Source organism: Mesoplodon densirostris, chromosome 7 (assembly GCF_025265405.1).
Source record: "Mesoplodon densirostris isolate mMesDen1 chromosome 7, mMesDen1 primary haplotype, whole genome shotgun sequence".
NCBI classification, from domain to species: Eukaryota; Metazoa; Chordata; class Mammalia; order Artiodactyla; family Ziphiidae; genus Mesoplodon; species Mesoplodon densirostris.
Genome location: NC_082667.1, coordinates 31,274,645 through 31,297,161, shown reverse-complemented (window position 1 = coordinate 31,297,161; position 22,517 = coordinate 31,274,645). Strand labels below are relative to the sequence as shown.

General features: G+C 34.0%; 1 protein-coding gene across 3 annotated transcripts in view; it reads right to left on the bottom strand.

Annotated features, from left to right (window-relative positions):
• KIF18A (kinesin family member 18A) overlaps positions 1–22,517 on the bottom strand; it is a 107,183-nt gene that overhangs the window by 70,113 nt on the left and 14,553 nt on the right. For all 3 annotated transcript variants that reach the window (XM_060104435.1, XM_060104436.1, XM_060104437.1), the window contains exons 4-11: positions 22,037–22,141; positions 21,513–21,623; positions 20,256–20,453; positions 17,520–17,696; positions 16,030–16,104; positions 15,711–15,817; positions 10,313–10,475; positions 3,616–3,780 (exon numbers count right to left, since the gene is read on the bottom strand). In XM_060104435.1, coding sequence (XP_059960418.1) covers positions 3,616–3,780; positions 10,313–10,475; positions 15,711–15,817; positions 16,030–16,104; positions 17,520–17,696; positions 20,256–20,453; positions 21,513–21,623; positions 22,037–22,141 — 1,101 coding nt within the window. The remainder of the gene's footprint in view (positions 1–3,615; positions 3,781–10,312; positions 10,476–15,710; positions 15,818–16,029; positions 16,105–17,519; positions 17,697–20,255; positions 20,454–21,512; positions 21,624–22,036; positions 22,142–22,517) is intronic.

Genomic DNA, 22,517 nt, shown 5'->3' with positions numbered 1-22,517 from the left:
CCAAAAAAAAATAGCAATAATAATACTACTAAAAAGAATACTGGGGCCTCCCTGGTGGCGCAGTGGTTAAGAGTCCGCCTGCCGATGCAGGGGATACGGGTTCGTGCCCCGGTCTGGGAGGATCCCATATGCCGCGGAGCGGCTGGGCCCGTGAGCCATGGCCGCTGGGCCTGCGCATCCGGAGCCTGTGCTCCGCAACGGGAGAGGCCACAACAGTGAGAGGCCCGCATACAGCAAAAAGAAAAAAAATAAAAAAATAAAAAAATAAAAAGAATACTGTACCATTTTAAAAATTGGGAGCTTAAGATAAATATGGGAAAACAAAGGCAAACTAGTAAATATCTACAATTGATTTTTTTGCTTCTTTTAATATTAAAAAGATCTTAAGTACTCCTCTAGTTGGAGTTGGGCTATATTTTAGACTGTTGATTACACAAATGTACTAGATTATAAGTATAATGTAAATTAAGCAAGGCTATTGGAGATGAAAATAACATTTTAAAATGTATATCTATATATATTAATTCTTTTTATGAATATAATGCCACTTGAACTGTACACATAAAACTGGTATATTTTATGTTATATTTTACCATATGCCAAAAACATTTTTTAGACCCTTCATGAGAAAGTTTTTGCTCACTACAATGGCTAAATATTCTATTAGAACATCATGGCTGTAAGTAATAGTAAAGAAAACTAACCAAAATACTTGTTATTTTATGTCATTTTGACAATGATCATCTTGAGAGTAAGACTTCTTTGGATATACATAGTCTCTAACAAATAAGTGAAACATGACAAATATAAGTGAAACAAACCAAAAACTACTATAAACATTCAACATCTGCTACCTTTTCAAGAGAAACCGCTCTTGCGCACCGAGTGAGAAACACTTGTTTGGCCAGGATATCAGCTATTTTCTCTGAAAACATATCCAGACTGTGGCTTGGGGACCCTGACAGGTACTTTGATGGAGGCTGTTGCATTCCACGATGGGCCTCTACAGCTTTAGATTCTCAGATCAAGCATGGAATTTCAGACGTTACCGTTTGAAAGCCTAGTTAATCCCTATTATAGTTTATTGATTTATCATTGTTTTTTTTTGCTTATTCCTTTTAAGTCATGTAAATATGCCCATTACGTAATCTTAAGAGGAATATGGTATTTTAAAATAAGTGCACTTTAGTTTTCTTCTAGAGCAGATATTCTTAATGTTGTATTAATGGAAAAAATGACCCCCCCCCCAAAAAAAAGCAAAATTGTATGAATGTGACCCCCCCCCCAATCGTCCATCTAGGAGAAGATCTATATATAGCTCTTTAATCAGATTCTCAAAGGCATCTATGACCCAAAAAGGTCAGAAACACTGTTCTGGAGGAAAAATAGCAAACGTATTTTATAATACAGCTAATGCTGCTGTGTTCCTTTTGTGTACACCTTTCTTTGGCTATTGATGTCTCTGATGTTGTGGCTTAGAATATTAAACTATTATTTATCAACCACTCATTATGTATTAAGTGGTGCTAGTCCTTTGCATACAGCATTTTATTTAAGTTCATAATGCCTTAAGTATATTTTAAAGATGAGAAGTTAAGACAGTGAAATTAAACAACTTGCCCCAAGTTATATGGTTAGTGTTAGAGTTAGGAGTTAGTATTCAACACAACTATTATAGTATTCAACACAACTATCAAATAATGGAATTACCAACCGCTTCAACTCCAGTGTCTATCCTCTTTCCAATATTTACATTCTTGCTATAGGGAATATTAATATTCTAAAGTGCTCTGTCAATTAAGTTAAGTTATAAAATCTCATTAAAGTATGCTTTGTACTACATTTAATTCCCAATCTACTGAACTAACTGGCTGGCATACTTTCATCAAGATATTGTGAAGACTTCTAGGATTGCTGAGTGTCGATTAGACTGTTGGTTGGCCCTCAATGAATTTCCACATTAAAGAACTATTCAGTCTCTATTTATCCTTGGCCATCTTCTTAGGAAACAAGGTATCTGCTGCTCACTGCTCCAATTTTACTACCTTGAACTGTCATCATTCACTACTCCTGCTAGTCTCCTCTCCCTTCAGTGTGGGCTTCAGTGTTAAAAGGACACACATTTATACTGATTTCCCTAGTCATGATGCATTGGCTAATATCTTTAAATTATAACAAAGAATTGATATCTTTGAATATTAACAATCACTAGCTGCATTCATTTGTACTGAATATTTTATACTACATTTCACCTGTATTTATTTTCAGTTTCATGCTTTTCTAGAAATTTTAAGATTTCAGAGCTGATACATAATATAGACTTTCAGAAGAGCATCATCAAATTAAAGACTTTAGATACTCTTCCTTTTAAAAAAGAGTATAAAAAAGTTGTTATTTTAAAGTATTAGGTATTTAGAGATCAAAATTAGTTACTTTGTAGCAGCTTGTTTGCTAGCTGCTTATTCCATATTAATTTTCCCCTTCTTTCTTTTTTTTTTTTTTTTTTGCGGTATGCGGGCCTCTCACTGTTGTGGCCTCCCCCGTTGCGGAGCACAGGCTCCGGACGCGCAGGCTCAGCGGCCATGGCTCACGGGCCCAGCCGCTCCGCGGCATATGGGATCCTCCCAGACCGGGGCACGAACCCGTATCCCCTGCATCGGCAGGCGGACTCTCAACCACTTGCGCCACCAGGGAGGCCCTTCCCCTTCTTTCTTATTAAGAGAACTCTAATTTTGTTCAGGATGATAATATGTCCAGCAAAACACTCACCCTTCCAGATTCCCCTGTATCTAGGGATAGCCACGTGACAATTCTAGTCAATTCAGATATGTCTGTTAGGGATTTCTGGAAAAGTTTTTGCTTTCCCAATACAGATCTCTCTCTCCCCTTTCTTTCATTCCTCTTCTGGCCTAAGTGTGAACTCAAGACTAAAGATGGAATAGTGTTATCACAACTATGAAAAGAAAAGTATAATGATGACACTGAAGACATTTGGGAGGTACTGTATTAGGAATGAACTGCATACTTCTGTAGCTTACTATTGTTAAGGGAGAAAATTATCTGTAACATTGTAGCTGAACACAATTCTGATCTGATTCAGCCATTAACCATCATTAGTAACCATCGCCTCTCTTTATAAACTTCTGCCATTCTAGGTGGAATATCTTCAGTTTAGTACATAAACATAAATGCATACAGCTTTCAAATTGGCTTTCTTTAGCTATAATACAAATAATGCTGACCACATTTAAAACTATTTTTGCACAAAATATCAAGTATTAAAACAAACTTAAATTACCTACATGATGAAACCTCAAGTACAGTCTGACATAGAATTACTTCATTCTAACTTAAGAGCTCCTCATAAAAGGATGCAATCACTTAAGAATAACATTTAAAAGTAACTTTACTCTTCTGAAAGTACAAGAAAGGCAAATCTAGTAGGTAATCAGGGAGGCAGAAGGTATATTCAGTTAAAAACAGTAAAATGAGTCAAATCTCCGGGAGCTGGACCAAAAGTTGTCTTATGAAAGATATTTACTCAACAACAAAGACAATGGGTTTAAGGAGCTCAGTTCTTAGAAAATAAGTCTGAATATACAAACACATATGTACCTTTGGAATATGACCATTTTGACCTAAGAGTCCCATATCAGTTTCCACACGATGGAGCCAATTAGTATTCTCATCAAATTGCTTCAGTTCCTCTTCCTTTTTCTTCTCCAGGTAGCAGCGGCGAGTTTTCAACATTGCGAGTTTATGATCTCTTTTGCAAGTGGCCTGAAAAATAATGCATTTAATAGTCAACCTTTTATGATACGTGATGTATGTGATATTAGTACAGTAGTATGTTTCCTTTTAAGTGTGCTATTGTTGTCTATTAAATTAGGCTATACTTTTGTACTTAAAGCTATTTCCCCTTTGAAATCTCACAGTACTACTGCTTGCAGGAAAACAGGAAATTGAGTTGTGAGTCATTTTTATAAAATTACATGTTGAGAGTTTATGACTTTAAGAAATACAATGGCCAAATTGAAGACTACCACTTTTTTTTCTTTGCAAAATACATTCCTTTAAATGTTGCATTTGAAAAGTTCATGTGAGGTCTGATAAATCCCATGATTTCCTTACTCAAAACAAAGCAGATACATGTCCTGCTCTTGTCTTTCCTTCAGTTTGAAAGATGTGAAGAGGTATTCTATTGTTGTGGTTTTGTCTGCAAGGCCTTTAGATTGGCTGTTGCCAATGAAAGAAAATAGAGCTTATATCCAGGTGGCATAAACATCTGATCTCGCCTGATGGTTGGTTCAGGACACATACTGGATAGTCCAAATATTTTTGGTGTTTTACCTACACATGAATTGAGATCAAAACTGGCCTTCTGGTTTTTTACCCCGATGGTCTTGCACACTATCATGGGCACTGTGGGCCAGAACAGCTTGACCTCTTTGGACTATTTGCCAAAAGACACTAAATTCAATAATCATAAGATGTGATAGCTGGACCTGAGACAACAGATCCCCAAAGATTAGAACAAGCACTTGCAGCTGGTTTTGGAAGTAGGGATGAACACATCCTATGAAAAAAGATGAAAAATGAAAAAAAAAATGAAAAAAGGAGCAGGAACTATATTTGAACTTGATTAAAGAGCTACTCTCTTTAGGAGATTAAGTTCTACTTCCTTATTATCTTTTATAAAAGGTAAGTTGACATTTTGAGGAAAAGCCAGCTATTAAAGAAAATTGCAAAAATAGGTAATAACGTCACTCTTCTCACTACCTCTTTTTGTTTTAGAAAATAATTAGTTATTTTTCATTAAAGTGTTACGTTGTCATGCAATGGGTAATCGATTGTTCTTAAGTTAGCTAATACATAATGTATATTTGTAAATTTCAGTTTAAATTTCTAATAGAATATTGGTAGATGAAATCCACATAAACAAAAGCTCTATGGGGTCCTAAATATTTTATTTTAAAGCAGAAAGGGGTCCTGAAACCTGAAAAGTTTAGAGCCACTGGTATCCAACAGAAGGTAGGATATGTGGCTTCTTGACTTTCTTCTGCTATTCAGCAGGTGTGAAAACTTAGGCAAGTCAATCTCAGTGGCTCTTCAGTCACCTCATCTGAAAAATGAACATAAAAGTATTGTACCTGCCTGAAGGAAGGCAGTTAGATCAAACTACCTTTATTTTCCTTTAACGTTTACAAACGTTGTAGGTATTCTTAGAAACCAGGGCAGGACATGATCTGCGGGTCTGATGGCAGTCAATATTTAATACCAAAAGATCCCGACTAAAAATCTCACAGGGTATGTTTTTTGAGTTTGTACTTCTAATGTTCATCAAATGTATACTCTATGATGGTTCTCCATGGGGACATTTTCCATCAGGGTAATTCTTATTGAATTACTGTTCTGAAATAAATACCAAGTAAATGTTTGGAAATAAATTCTAAAATATGTATGTTAAACCCTGACATTAAAGTTAATTGTTTCCCATTAAAGTTTCAAAAAAGCTTTACATATTTTATTAACAAAATCTCCAGAATAACACAAAAGGTCTTGAGCGAGAATAAGTATGAAATTCTAAAATTTAGGTATTACTATTGCTTTGTGCAAAAGAACTGACCGCTAACATGGTAAATTGATTATTTCACTGAAAATAATTTGTGTATTATCTTTATATGGCTATAAAATTACCCCGGAACTTCACTTTAATACTACTCTCAGAGTCCATACTCAAGAACCATTTATAGCTTAGTGAGATTCTTTCGGCAATTATGAGAGTAAACCTCTTCGGAGAGGGTCCAAGACAGATATAAAATGCCTTGACCTAGCAAGCAGTTTAGTAAAACTTAGTTTGACACTTCTGTGAGAGCAAACTCAGCCTCTAGATGTCTTTCTATGTTTTTCAACAGTTTACAACCAATAAACTTAAGAGGTTTTATTCTCATTGCTTAGGTAAGTCTCATTAGCTATTAGACTTAGCTATTCTTAGTCTCATAAAAATAGCTATAAAAATTGGAACATGGATTGCAATGACCAAAAGTGAGATATCAGAAAAGGCAAGTGGGTTGAAAAAAGCAGAATAAAGATGAAAACAGAAAAAAATTACAGAAACCAGCCAAAGCCATTTCCTTACTCTATGTCTTAATGTTTCTAAGCATGCACATTCACAATTCAATGGGGTAAGTAAAACAGGGTAAAATAACCATGATTTAAATTAGCTTGGGATTAAATAGACCAAACTTACTAATTGTACTAATATTCTAATGTTCAAAAAATGGCAATCTGATTCTAAGCTCTGATAATACACTACTCATTTGCCTCAAAGACTGCCTTTGGACTACACAAATAGACCGTATAATTCTTGGCAACTAAAGCTTCCACAATTTGTCCTTTTATTCTATCCGAATTGACTAATTCCCAATATGGCAAAATATGTCTTATATCATGTGCCATTTCTGATCTATTTATAGTGGTTAACTCTGGCAACTTCAGATTCAGAGAGAAAGAGTGCTGTAATCAATCAATGATATCTGCTGTGGGTAAAGCAGTGGGAATTGGCAGGAAGTGTTGAGTATAGTTATGTACTTCCACATACACTGACCTACAAATATGCTGTGCTCTGGTCAAACTGGTGTCCTCATTTGAATACACTATTCCTTTTATTCTTTTCCCACTAATATTTTCATGCAATGCCCAGTATAAATCTCATCTCTCCACTAGGAAGACTTTCTCCACCACAACAACTGGAAGCCACTGTTTCCTCCTTTGAATGGCTGTAGCACTTAAAATACTTATAGTATAGCAGAATGATTAAAAGTGCAGACTGAGGCCAGACATCCAGAGTTTAATATTGGTTCAACCACATTAATTAGGTGTATAACTCTAGACAGCTTACTTGAATTCTCAGTATCTCTGTTGCTCACAAATGTTGATAATACAGGGTCTACCTCATAGGCTTGTTATAAATACTAAATGAATTAACCCATGCAAAGGACTTTGAAAAGTGTCCGGCACGTAGTTAATGCTCAATAATATTAGTTGTTTTTATTATTGCACTACTCGTTACATCACAATCATATAGTGCTGTGTCATTTTTGTATCAGTTTATTGCTCCAACAAGCTTATAAATTACTGAAGTACATATATTGTCTTATACTTTTTTTTTAACCTCTATTGTGTCTAGCACAATGCTCTGCATATAAACAAAAGTGTTCAAAACAAGCTGTTGTTAAAAGTTGAGATATTAAGTCAGTAGCAGTTTTCCATGACTGAATTTCTTGCCTTTTTCAAGAAATAAAACAGATAATTGCACTTTCAGATAACTGATATTTAATGGATACCTCCACAAAATTGAGAATTATTATCTCCACTGCAAATAACTCTATAAGTGCAATTAATTGAGATAATACATACAACTTTTAGAATAGGTAAATATAGCAGTATTTCAGAATTCCATTTAACAAACATATGAAAGGGTTTCACAACAACAAACTGATATATTAATTCTATGAGATATTCTGTTATTTGGAAGTCATGAAGGTCATCAAAAATACTGGCAAACAATTTTGCAGTTCAAGAAAGTTAAAGTACAACTACAGCAATAAATTTCAAATAAAGATATAAATTCTATTTTTCTTCTGCCTTAAAAGGATGTGAGGAATATTTTAAATGCATTTGATAAACAAAATTAAAAAGAAATTTTCAGTATTCAATACATTATTAACTATAGGCCCTATGCTGTACAGTAGTAGATCTCTAGGGTTTATTTGTCTTGCATAACTAAAACTTTGTACTCTTTGACTAATACTTCCTGGTTTCACCTTCCCCACAGCCTCTGGCAACCACCATCTGATTCTACTTCTGAGTTTGACGATTTTAGATTTTTCATGTAAATGGTATCATGTAAACTTTGTCCCTCTGTGTCTGGCTTATTTCACTTAGCATGTCCTCCAGGTTCATCTATGTTGTTGCAATTGGTAGAATTTTCTTCTTTTTTAAAAGCTGAATGATAGTCTATTGCTGTATACTTAAAAATGGCTAAGAGGGTAGGTCTTATGTTAAGTGTTGTTATTAATATAATACTACTAATAATAAAGAGGGTGGGAGGAAACTTTAGGAGGTAAGGTACAGGCTTATAGCATATATTATGGTGATGGTTTCACTAGTATATATTTATCACCAAACCCATCAAGTTGTCTATATTAAATATTTATGGGTTTCTTCATACATCAATCATATATCTCAATAAAGTGGTTTAAAACAAAGATAGTTTCAATAAGGCATAATAAATGCATATTCAGTAAATAAATTACTAATTTTGATAATATAGCTTAATAGCTACTTATAAATTCATAGCCATGATATATTTATTAATACTTTATGGTTAATTTCTTAGCATATCACATCTTTCCCATTTCATAGGCTGACAAAAACCTAAAATGTTAGTTTTTTAAAGCACTATACTACTAAGTATAAAATAGTACTTAAAAATGCAATTAACCTTATCATCAATGAACACCAAACTAGGGGAAATCCAGTATTTTCAAAATGTTTATTTTTCTGATCTTTGGTGCTCTGGAGTTGCACACCTCCAAGTATACATTCTTTTATCCTGTTTAGAACGCATGTTTCTTGAATTTACATCTTACTCACATCTTAATAGTCCTAGAAAATTCTGAGCCTTAGACTTTGCACATTATCCTTTGTTCTTTTGCACTAATGTATCTCCTTCAGAATATCTATTAGATGAATGCATGACTTTCTAGTCTGTCTTTCACATAGCAACATCTTGTTCACATCTGCTATCTTTTTATCCTGTATTTGGTGTGATTTCCTCAGATCTCCCAGTTCTTTAATTCTCTCTTTAGCTATATCTAACATGCATAAAAGGACAGGGATAAGAGCTCAGGCTCTGGAATCAGCTGGCTTGAGTTCAAATCATAGCTCTGACTCTATGAGCTGGGTAATCTTTGGCAGAATGACTTCTCTGTGCCTTGGTTTCCTCATCTTAATTACAAGGATAATAATATCACATAGCCCACAGGATTTTCTGAGAAATAAATGAGTTAATGTATGTGAAGTATTTAAAACATTGTCTAGTATTGTACCTATAAACTGAAATTTTAAGTTTCAGTAAATAAATCTTTACATTCTGGAAGTGTCATTTGTTTTCTTCTCATATATGTATGTTCTTTTTTTCTTTGATTCCTTTATTGTTAAGTCCTTCTTTGGTGACTTAATTCATTTTTATAGGTTTTATCAGATTGCTATAGTATCTGACGTTTTGGGGATTCTGTCATATTTGCTAAGTCTGCTGACTTGCCTGTGGAGGACTGTTTTATGGGTTTTGTAAGTGTGGACAGTGAGCTCTCATTAGTGGTTTGAACTGAGGATCTGTTTCACTAGGCTGATTTTGCATTGCTTCCGCTCAGTTTCCTATAGATTATCACTGCTCTGATACCATTTTTCTGTGCTAATGTCTCACTTTAGGGATTTGCTAAATAAAACACATGGATTATAAAAGTATAATGTATAATGAAAATCTATAGTGAAAAGTATATCTATAATGACAGTCTTCAAATGAGACTTTTTTTTCTTACCCTAGGCTTGATTCCTTGTTTTCCTGTGCTAGTTGGTAAAATGTTTTCTCCTGCTGTACTTCCAATATGAAGAGTGAAGGTCTCTGAGATTCCTGGCTTTATGTGGGGACTGTCATTTCTAACTCCCTGTCTCCCTCGGGCCCCTTACCTAAGTAGTGGTGTACATCAAAGCAGGGTAGTGAAAGTGGTCTGTGTGTGTGAAGGGGAAGGGCAGTGCACTACTACATTAAATAATAAAACTGATTAAAAGTTGATCTGGGTTTTTTTTTTTTTAGCACTGATGCAGTGGAAACTGTAACAATGTCAGTGACAAAATATTCTTCCCTGGGGAGGAAAAAACCCTCCCACTGGTCTAAGTTGTAAACTATTGCCTGCATCTGGGGTGGACTGTTCTCACTGCCCCACCTTGGTACCCAACTCTCCCTGAGTGTGTTAACTACCTGTTAAGCATTCCATCATCCTCACAGAAGCAACAGTTATAACTGAGATTTTAGGGGTTTTGTTTCCTTTTTGTTTCTCACACCTAGGAATTTTTTTTCTTGTAGACTTAACTATACATTTAAAACAATGTTTTCTACATTTCCTCCAGCATTTCCAGGTATTTGTAGAGAATGGGTGATGAAGCAACATCGCCCATCAAATTTCTAGAATTATAAGTCCCCATGTTTTTACATTCTCTACAATCTAATGATAAAGTTATTAAATACCTTTTCTACTTTGTCTTCAGAACACATCATTTCTATTTGCTTATGGCACTGTTGTTGATAGAATGATTTAAGTTCATTTTCTTTAAGTAACATTTCTAACTTCAGATATTCTTGCCTGATTTCTTCTCGATTCTGGAACAAGCAGTTCAGAATTTCTTGAAATCTACCAAAAATAAAACACATAGAATCTCAGTATTTTGTGATAGATAATGCAAAGTTTACTTAAAGAAATGCACAGGAAACCATAAACAAGATGAAAAGACAATCCTCAGAATGGGAGAAAATATTTGCAAACAAAGCAATTGACAAAGGATTAGTCTCCAAAATACACAAGCAGCTCATGCAGCTCAGTATCAAAAAAAAGAAACAACCCAATCCAAAAATGGGCAGAAGACCCTAAATAAACATTTCTCCAAAGAAGATATACAGATTGCCAACAAACACATGAAAAGATGCTCAACATCACTAATCATTAGAGAAATGCAAATCAAAACCACAATGAGGTATCACCTCACACTGGTCAGGATGGCCATCATCAAAAAGTCTGCAAACAATAAATGCTGGAGAGAGTGTGGAGAAAAGAGAACCCTCTTGCACTGTTGGTGGGAATGTAAATTGATACAGTCACTATGGAGAACAGTATGGAGGTTCCTAAAAAAACTAAAAATAGAACTACCATATGATCCAGCAATCCCACTACTGGGTGTATACCCTGAGAAAACCGTAATTCAAGAAGAGTTATCTACCACAATGTTCACTGCAGCACTATTTACAACAGCCAGGACATGGAAGCAACCTAACTGTCCATCGACAGATGAATGGATAAAGAAGATGTGGCACATACACACAATGGACTATTACTCAGCCATAAAAAGAAACGAAACTGAGTTATTTGCAGTGAGGTGGATGGACCTAGAGTCTGTCATACAGAGTGCAGTAAGTCAGAAAGAGAAAAACAAATACCGTATGCTAACACATATATATGGAATCTAAGGGAAAAAAACACAAAAAACGGTCATGAAGAACTTAGGGGCAAGACGGGAATAAAGACACAGACGTACTAGAGAATGGACTTGAGGATATGGGGAAGGGGAAGGTAAGCTGTGACGAAGTGAGAGAGTGGCATGGACATATATACACTACCAAACGTAAAATAGGTAGCTAGTGGGAAGCAGCCGCATAGCACAGGGAGATCAGCTCGATGCTTTTTGATGACCTAGAGTGGGATAGGGAGGGTGGGAGGGATGCCGAAGAGGGAGGGGATATGGGGATATATATATATGTATAGCTGATTCATTTTGTTATACAGCAGAAACTAACACAACATTGTAAAGCAATTATACTCCAATAAAGATGTTAAAAAAAAAAAGAAATGCATGAACAAGAGAATATACACCATTCATAGAATTAGATTCAATGATAAACAGTAAATAGGTTTGAGTGACTGTTTTCCTATTCAATAACAAAAATGTTTGGAATGGGTTCTGAACTTTATTTTTACAGCACTGGGTTTCTTTCTCTCTCCTCCAAAGATCATGTTATTAAAAGATATAGGTATTTTAAGGCCTATGGTATTAGTCATACACTGTATTTTGTCTGCATAATCCAGTAGCTTACCAAAAATAAAACATTTTGTATTTAAGAAAAGGATGATAATGTGGACCTGTACTCTTCCAATTCATAAGGCCTCAGAAGCAACACAGTATATGTGTTCTTTTGGTGTTGGCTCGCTGTGAAGAAATAAGCAGTGGGTGGCATAATCATATGGTGCCTCTATGGCACCCTAGGGAAAGTGAGATAGCCAATTTTTAGCTTTAGAACTTGTTACAGTGAAAACACACCATATGGTTAGGTACCCCCTACAGCTTGGCTAAGAGTCAGCTGACAATGCCAGGACCCAAAACATTCAAGTTTACAATGTGGTAAATCTAGGAAAAGCCCCTCCACTGTGCTTCCTCCAAAGGGCAATATAGATATAGGGAATCAAAGTTGGGGACTGTGACTCACATCTCCTGCAAATGCATAAAGACCTCAAGCTGAATCACTTCTATGAAATCCCTAAAAGGAGCCTGCAATCCTGCATTCTCCAGGGTCAGCAGAATATTGGTCACAGATCAGGTCTGAGCTACAGTAACAGTATAAACAATCGCACATAGGCAAACAATTTTTCTCTCAAAGAAAAATTAACTTGAAGCTTTTAAAATAAAATGGTAACAAAGTATATGCATTTAAAAATAAAGTTTCTTTGGCCAGAATTTTGGATATATTTGTAAGGATCTGTGGTAAAAACACTGACAATTTACATCAGTAGTTCTTAATGAAACTATTGGGAATGAATATAAACCACAATACATCGACTTTACTGTAGTTTTGTCAAACTGATAAATATTTCATAGGAAGTATGTATGGACATTGCAATTTCATTGTATTGTATTACAACAAGGCTAAGGCCAATAAATGATTTGATAAGTTATCTTTAGGTTACACCCAAAGATAATTTCTTAGTTTTTCTGGAACACTTCACCCAAGGACACAGTTAAATATTTGTCAATTTCAAAATTTTATGGTCCAGATTTATTTTAGTTGGTGGTGTATAGTTTAGGATGGAAGGAAGGGAATTAGTATCAAAGGTTTCTAGAGAGCTCTTTTTAAAAAAAAACTGTCATTTTTAAAACAGAGAGCCCTAAGGGATTGACTATTTTCTAGTCATTTAAAACATTCAAATAGCTAGAAAACAAAAATCTTTGCCAATAATTTTAGGTGACATATGATAAACTCTAGACAATTTTCTTGGTATAGTCACAAGTGAAGTTTTATAAGTACTCTGTATAAAGAACAACTGTACTTTCTTTTTATGATGTTTTGAATATTATCTTTCCAAATAGCTTTAATAGAGAGCAAATACTGTATATTCTTCCCTTTATCTGTTTAAACTTCATAAAAATATTATTTTCTAAAGAAACAAACTTCATGGCATTAAAAAAATTCTATGTGAAGTATGATCGATATGATAAAAGGTATTCCATATATTCATTTAAGGAGACAGATACTTTTGTGAGAAAATGACAAAGGCTATGGGGTATATAATTTTATTATTACCTGTTTTATAAATACAAGTAAATTATTTAACCTGTTGAGTGAATTAAAACTCAAAGTTTTTATTGTTGGTTAAGTCAAGCTGAAATGCAAAAAATATCCAAATAAGTGTTTATTTCATAGCTCAGGCCATCTCCTTCTTGAATCATTTTACCAGAAAGAAAGAGTCAATGACTTAAAGCCACTCAACTCCAGAAAAGTCTACCAATTTGTAAAGTTTTAATTGGTAACTAGATCTGGTTAAGCACCGCTGAGCAATTTTATGAAAGCAATGACTCCAAATTTGAGCAGTTGGTCACTGCTTTAAATTTCAAGAGACATGCATCACCGACAAGATATCTGGTTGCATGAGGACCAATCCCACATTTGACTAACAAAATATAATAACACAACTAATAATATAGCAGAGTTAAAAGCTTTCATTGTTAAGATTAAAGGAATATGAAGAATCATTTTGCTTAAGTTACTTTTTATAAGACACTGTAAAATTGGTAGAATATAACAAAAAGCATCGTAAGACTATTAAATATAACTTTATTTTGTCAATGGGTTGTTAGGGGGATTAATAGAAAATAATTTAAATACTTTAGGAAATCTCTGGTATAAACAGAGCTATTGTACTATAACAATACATAGGTCAACTTTATGCTGTATGAAAAATGGACTCATTATCACTGATAGAGAGAAATAACTGTTTAATTACTTCTTATGGTATTTGTAAAATAGCATAGCATGGGAGCAAAGAATTAATACTTGAAAGAGATGATATATATTTCTTGCCCTTATCTGTAAGTTAGAAAACAATACCTCACTTCAAATTTCAGAGTTGTTGTAGTGCTCAGATGAAATTAATGTGGGCCTAAAAATCATCAAAATCTACAAAGTCAGCTACTAACATAAAGTGTTATTTTATTAGAAGAAGTTATCTTAGCATCTGGGGTCAACTGAGGCAGAAAAAATGATTTTTTTCAAATCAAGGATATTTTATATAAACGTCAATACACAAATCCAATTTTTAAAAAGTGTTGTACTTGAAAGTAGGTTGAAAATCACTACCAACTAGTCTTCCTTATGTACCCTAAAACATCTTCTACAAACTCAAGAGTTCCAAAACAGTATGAATAATCAGTGGCTTAAGATGTGGTTAGTTTCTCATACTAATGATAATAGAAGATTAGCTTTGGAGAATAATTACTCAATTTTAATCAAAGGTGAACAGATTCCTTTCCCACAGGGCCTCTTAGAGCTTTTAATATGCTGATGTACTTTGGAAACCTCTTAGATTCCTTAAGTAAGGAATAATTTTCAAACTTGTTTGATCCAAGAATTCCTTACTGTCTGCTTAGAACTACTGAAGATTTACAGCTTTTGAACTATTGTCCCATCAGGACAACTTGGAAATTGTCTTAATTACTTAGGAAAAAAGTACTTGAAAGTACTGTATTACAGCTTTCTTTTTTTAAAATTTACCTGCTAAAAGCTTAGAGTGAACAGATCATATTTCTGTGTCAATTTATATCACTGAGAGATGTCCCTTCAAATAATTAACTGCTTAAACTCAATTAAGTGGCTTATTAGAGTTATATAAAGTCAGGAAAGGGTAGGTACGATTTACATGAACCATGTAAATAATGATAATGCCAGATGCGATTGCTTGAATGTTTGTGTCCCCCCAAATTTATATGTTGAAACCTAACACCCAAGCTGATGGTATTGGGAAGAGAAGCCTTTGGGGGGTGATCAGGTCATGAGGGCGGAGACCCTATGGATGGGATTAGTGCCCTTATAAAAGAGCCTCCAGAGAGATCTCCCTCTCTTTTGGCAATGTGAGGATTCAAGGAGAAGTCTACAATGTGGAAGAAGGTCCTTAACCAACCATGCTGGCACCCTGATCTAGGACTTCCAGCTTCCAGAACTATAAGAAATAACTTTTTGTTTGTTTGTTTAAACACTACCCAGTCTGTGGTACTTCGTTATAGCAGCCAGAAGGGAGTAAGACATCACAGAAGAAAAATATGGAAACTACTAAAAACCAATTTCATAAGTGGCATAATTGGCTTTACTTTCTCCATCTTATACCTAAGACCTGGTTCTCATTATCTGTATAATCACAGTTAAAATTACCTGACCTCCAATGTGTGCAATATAAGACCAATTCAGTGACTTTCTGAATTCAGTTGAGAATATATACAGACATACAACAAATGATGATGATAACAAAATATCTGACTAAATTTTAAACTTTAAATAGCTGACTGAATTTCACAAAATCCTCAAACTGAGATCTTAATGTCAATTTTACCTTTCAATTTCTTTTTCCTGAGGGTTTGAAATCATTACTTTGTTATTTTCATCAGTAAAGTCTTTCTGTTCTTCATAGGCCTTTAGTTTTTCTTTTAACATTAAAATCTAATAGAGAGAAACAGTATTTAAAATACAAAACAAATTATTTGTCTCCATTATACGTGGCCACAGAAAAATTTCAGCTGTGAAAAATAACTGAACAAGCAAGATTTCAATTATAAAAGAAAAGCAAATCAAAGTTTTAGACAGTAAAGATTGCAGAATCCCATAAATGAGGAACTGAGGGAGATTAGCAACAATGTAAAGAGGAGACATACCTCTTGTTTCTGTTCATTACAGATCTTTACATACTGAGTTATATGATTGTCGAGGTTAAGAACATTGCTCTTCAACTGTTAAAAAATAGAAATTATGATTGCGTATATATAGAGATAAAAATCACAGTTATATACATGAACAAAATAGCATTATAGCCTCATTAATTCAGTTCCATGAATCCAGAATTTGTGACAATTATGATCATTTGACAATTATAATCAATTATGTTCATGTTTAAAAATCTATGACAAGAGGATATGTTGAGCACATTAATACTGAATTTATAAAAGAAACTCCCTTACTATCTGAGAAAAGGTACTTTAAAGAACTTGCAAAACAGTCATTCACATAAAAATTGCCCACTTTCTTTTTCTGGTCCTTCGACTTTTAAGATATAAAGAGATAATTTAAATTTCCACCCATTTGTAAGTTCAAGTAGTTTTTAATGAGTTCTTAATATATTTTATCCTTTTTATAAAAGTATGAGCCCCTTGGCAGCTATGGAATAGTGGAAAGAACATTAAACATGTAACCCAAATACTTGATTTTGAGGCCCTGCCCACTTCTCACTTAACTTAAAACTCTGACCATGTGATTCCTCAACTGTAAAGTAGAGCTAAAAATGTCTTCCTCAATGAGTTGGTGTAAGCACTGCATGAAAAACTTGTGTGAAAAAAGTTTGTATACCCAATACAGTACAATCTTTCCCAATTTATTATATAAACAACATAGAAATATTTCTCTAAGGAAGATAATAACCCACTTATCTTCATTCAATGGGAGTAGCAGAGTGGTAAGCCCCCCAAAAAAGCCATCATACCAGCTGAACTCTATGTCTATTCCAACCCTGAGATCCTGTGATTTTACATATACATCATGTTTGACTTACACTTTAAAAAATTACCCCAAATTATTGGCAAAAATACCAACCTAACCAATCATTATTTTATTGCTCTAGCTACACAGATTGGTTACATCAATATCATGAATGTGACAGTAAATTGTTTTAAAAGAGCTATTTACTTTATAAACTGAGGCAGATATTATATCTACTTTACAGATGAAGTAACTAAGGCTTGGAGAGATTAGCAAACATGTCCAAAGTTTTCGGGTAGAAAGTATTGGTGCTGGGTTACAGAAGAGAATCAGTCTTGGCTGTAACAAATGTGTTAAAGCCTTGACCAATTACACCACGGTGCCATCAAAATATCATGTACCATGATGTGAAAAAGGTTAGATAGAAAGTCACTAAAACATCCTAGCTCCCCAAAAGACTAAATAATACTATTTATTATATATGAAATCAAGATGTTTAATGGTTTAATTGTCCCAGTGAATGCTCAATTAACCAGATTAGTAAAGACATTTCTAGCCCTGATTCCTAACTCATTAGTAGAAATACATCTCTAATTCATCTTTTGCTATAAGTATAAAAAAGAAAAAAATGCACCCAGTACTCTTACGACAAAGGCAGAGTAAACACACTTACAGAAGATTTAATGTCCTTTGCACGGTTAGCATACTTAAGAGTGTTATAGGTGTCATCATAGAACACAGAGGAAGGACTAACAGCAGCTATCATTATAGTTTGACAGTTTCCTCCAAGAGAGTCCTTTAACAAGCGAGTGAGCTTACTATTTCTGTAAGGAATATGCTGATTCTTTCTCTGAAAGAACAAAAAAAGAATTCTTATGTCATTTTCTACATTCAAATGTAAACCTGCTACCATTTCACTATAAGAATTTAAGCACTGCTCAACTTTGCCCAGACTTATGATATAATTAGTGACCGAAATGATGATAATGAATCTTATGGAACTATTCAGTGAATATATAAAACAAATTTCCCATTAAAAGATTATATCTCTATCTGATTAAGTATGAACTTTAGTTAATCATAAAATATCAGTATTGTTTCATTAGTTGTGATAAGTGTACCGTATTAACGTGAGATGTTAACAACAGAAGAAACTGAGTGTGGGGTATATTTAATAAAATCTTCCTGTATTATCTTACCAACTTTCCTGTATCTAAAACTATTAAAAACCAAAATGGTTATTAAAAAAAAATCTCCATTTTTTAAAAAGAAACTAAAATACAGAAGTAATATATGCCCTAGAGAAATATACTAGAGGCATAGTAAGAATTCTGTATGGCATAGAGCTACTTCTCTTTAAATTACCATCTAACATGAATACAAAATAAATTATAATTATTATCTTACAGATATTTATCTGAAAGCACAACCACAGTTCTAAGAGAACTTAATTTTTCTAGGTTTTCTTTTACTTAAAAGATACAGTTCTGATTTTAAAGTAAAAAATTTTCCAAACGCTACCACTTCCATATAGAAACAGAGCAGTATAATGTTAAGCTAAAAACAACCTTATGCTATCCAATGTAAATCTTTCATATTACAGAAGAGAAAAACTAAGCTAAGCAAAAAGTGACATGACTTGCCTCAGGTCACATGGTTGGTAATCCACAGAGTTAGAAACAGGCCCTAGTCTCCCAACTCCCAGTAGTACTACGCTTTCCACCATAGCAGTCTTTCCAAAACAGTGTGGAATGTGCACGGCTGGTGCTACTTGAATTGATTTTGCATGTACAAGACGTGCATTAAACACTGACTAATAAATGACTCAACAGGAGTCAATTACTAAAAATTTAGTCAGTATATGGAAAAAATACTATGAATGGCTGAAGTTTAGGAGATTAGTCTCTGTACCATGTTATCTGCTTACATGTTTTGAGATTTTAACTTAGAATACAAAATATATTTTGCGGGCTTCCCTGGTGGTGCAGCAGTTGAGGGTCTGCCTGCCGATGCAGGGGACACGGGTTCATGCCCCAGTCCGGGAAGATCCCACATGCAGCGCAGTGGCTGGGCCCGTGAGCCATGGCCGCTGAGCCTGCGCGTTTGGAGCCTATGCTCCGCAATGGGAGAGGCCACAACAGTGAGAGGCCTGCGTACCGCCAAAAAAAAAAAAATATATATATATATATATATATATGTATATATATATATATACATATATATATATATTTTGCTCTGTAATATTCATGTGATTTCAGTAACTTGCCCTTTTAGAAAAGACTTCCCAAATCATTTTAATGTACTTTATACTTTATCAAATTGCAACATTTTGAACAGTTTAACGGTAATTTTCCTAAAGCTTCTGAGCCTGGTTTGAACTTAAATTATCATATTTTAACTTTGAAAAAAGGAAGTCATTTTTACAAATACAGAAGTTATCAAATATGTTGTGTTCCTGTAAGCACTTCTGGCATATAGTAGATGTAAACTATTTTTTAATGCCCCAGAAGCATCTAGCAAACATTATCCTATTAGGTAATTTAATTACATTTTAACTCCTCTTCCTCTTTAAGAAAAATCAACTCTCTTTAATATTTAAACCAATTTTACAGTATATATATATAAAATACTAACCACCAGAGTTTAGTTTTTCTAAAATGTGTTTTTTATTTTCATGCCAATTCAATTATCATGCTTATTATGTAGTGATCATTAAATGGTCATTTAAAAAATCAAATTCAAAATAAATGATGAGAAGGTATAATAAAATATTAACTATCAATCTGATATTCAATACTTTTCATTCAACAAATTCTGATTATAAAGCTAGAAGTTAAAAAACAAAACAAACAGGGACTTCCCTGGTGGTGCAGTGGTTAAGAATCTGCCTGCCAACGCTGGGGACACGGGTTCTATCCCTGGTCTGGGAAGATCCCACATGCCGCAGAGCAACTAAGCCTGTGTGCCACAACTACTGAGCCTGAGCTCTAGAGGCCACGAGCCACAACTACTGAGCCTGTGTGCCACAACTACTGAAGCCCACACGCCTAGAGCACGTGCTCCGCAACAAGAGAAGCCACTGCAGTGAGAAGCCCGTGCACCGCAAGGAAGAGTTGCCCCCACTCGCTGCAAGTAGAGAAAGCCCATGCACAGCAAAGACCCAACACAGCCAAAAATAAATAAATACAAAATAAATTTATAACAAGCAAACAAAACCCCCAAAACCCCCAAAGTTTTATGTGATATACTAGGTTCTCTGAGGTCTTTGCTCTTTATGTAAACCTTATTGTTACATTCTTGAAATTTGATTTATAATAGATCTTTAAGACAATTATATTAAATGATATCTTTCTGGGAAGTATAAATATTTCAGTATTTCAAAATACTTAAATAAACATATAGTACCTACCTTTGTATCTGCTAAGGCATTGATAACATTCCCAAGAGCTAAAAGTGATCGATTAATATTTGTGCCTTCTATAAACCGGGTCCCTTTAGCACTGGTAGAACTGGCTCTTTCAGACCCTGCCAGGTCAATGAGTGACATCTTGGCTATTCGGACATTTTGATTGATACTTGCTGTTTTATCTTGTTGTCTCAAATAAATCTTTTTGAAATCACAGGAGAATAGGGAAAATGAGGATTAGATTTAACAAAATTAAAAGAGAAATACACTTTATTTTTAAAAGAGCATGAAATCAATTATTTTTATTTTAAAGACATAATGAACAAGGTATAACTTGACTGGCTGATATCCAAGAGTACCAGAAGTAATTACCAAAGTTGAGAAAAATTTGAAAACGAAAAGACTTCCTATATGTGCACTAGAGGGCAAAAAACTCCTGGCTTGATAGAAGGTCAAAACAACTGCCACTTGTATTCTGGTAACACTTAAAAGCAGGGTCTAAGACATTTTGGGGAAATCTCAGTGTCCCTGATAAAGATTTCTCTCAAGATTACTGATAAATGAAGAGTCAGTGGTAAGAAGAGAAAAGATTAATAAAATTTTGTGGACTAGAGACTTTCCGAATGACTTGGTTTCCCCTGATTTGAATTCTTTCAACTATAACAATTTCTTTCTATTAGATGAGTTCCACAAAGCATAATCCAGAATAAAGATGTATAATCATTTGAATTTTAACAGAACTAGAAACTACAAATAATAACTACTAACCTATGCTTTAGGTTTTTCTAGAATGGTATTCCTAAAAAGCACTGTATCAACTGAATCACACACTTCCTTAAGGAATGCAACTACTTACATGGTCACTATGGTGAAATCTTTTAAAAAGTGAATCAGTATCTCCCCAATTTATTGGTTCTGTAAATCTAAATCTATAAAGAGAAAGTCTGCTCTGAATATAAGACTATCTTTTGTAAAGATTAAATATTTTCATCAATTAAAGAAAAGGAAAGAAAACCTCTAATACTACCACTTTACTATCATATTTTCACACAGGTAAAAATTTACGTCTAACTTACATAATCTAAATTCTAAATATTCTTGATAGAATCTTCTCAAAGCTTCAAAGTAAAGGAAGTGCTGAGAAGTAGAGAAGTCCACAGATGAAGAGATATTTTTGTATGTGTGAAAATTACTGTTCATAAATTTGGCTTCATTTATTTTAAATTTAATTTTAAGAGCTGTAGTCTAGTGACCTGTTACCTGGAAAACAGCATGAGAACGAGAAGATGTAGCATTCATATCAGTGGGATGCTGTGTCCTGTTTTTGTTTCCATTATCCAATAACTGTAAAATTTCCTCTGAGGATTTGGGCTAAAGAAGTTGAAGGAGAAGAAAAAATACCCAAATTAACCACTGATCTTTAAAATTTTTAATAAACCATCAACAAGCAAGAAGGCTTTTAAAGGTAAAATAAGTAAGAAAATATTTTCCATAAATTAAATCCCATTAAATATTGACTGTATCATTTGCTTAGTACTTTGGTGATATATGAAAAATAAAAGATAAAATCTAATCTCTCTGAGGAGATAAAATATAAATATATTAAGCAGAATAATATACTCTATTAAATGTTCAAGTAGACTTTTAAAAGGAAAGCCCATTTGATTATTTCAAAGGGAAACAAAACAAGACTATAGATATACCCTGATTATTTTAAAATAAGTAAATGGCTAAATAACCATACTTGCTATTTGAACAAGCCAAAAAGAAGTTTATAAACATACCTGATGTAAAGTTAGTCCCTGAACAACCACCCCTTTTTGGGCATCTTCCCGGACAGCAAGTGGCCCTGAATTTACTAAGAGGTCACGAATCTGTTCATTATATACCTTAAAATAAAAAGAACTCCTTTAGCATTGATGATGAAACAATAGCGATAGCATCACACAAATATACACACATTGCTGATTTAAGGTTATATTAGAGAAGCAGCAGCTCATTTCTATTCATCTCACCCCTTCTATCACACATTGCTATTACTTTCCTAACATCTGAGAAAATGGAAGAGTTTGATTACCAGCACTTGAACTTAAAATTTAAAGGTGGAGTCATTATACCCTCCTCCCATAATTCCCAATTTGATGACTACAGTGAAACAGAAATAGGATAGCTGGAATTGTCTTTTCCTATTTCCTGGAAATATACGGACACATGGTCTTAGGAAACTCTAGTGAATCTGAAATGTAAGTTATATGGAAGTACCAT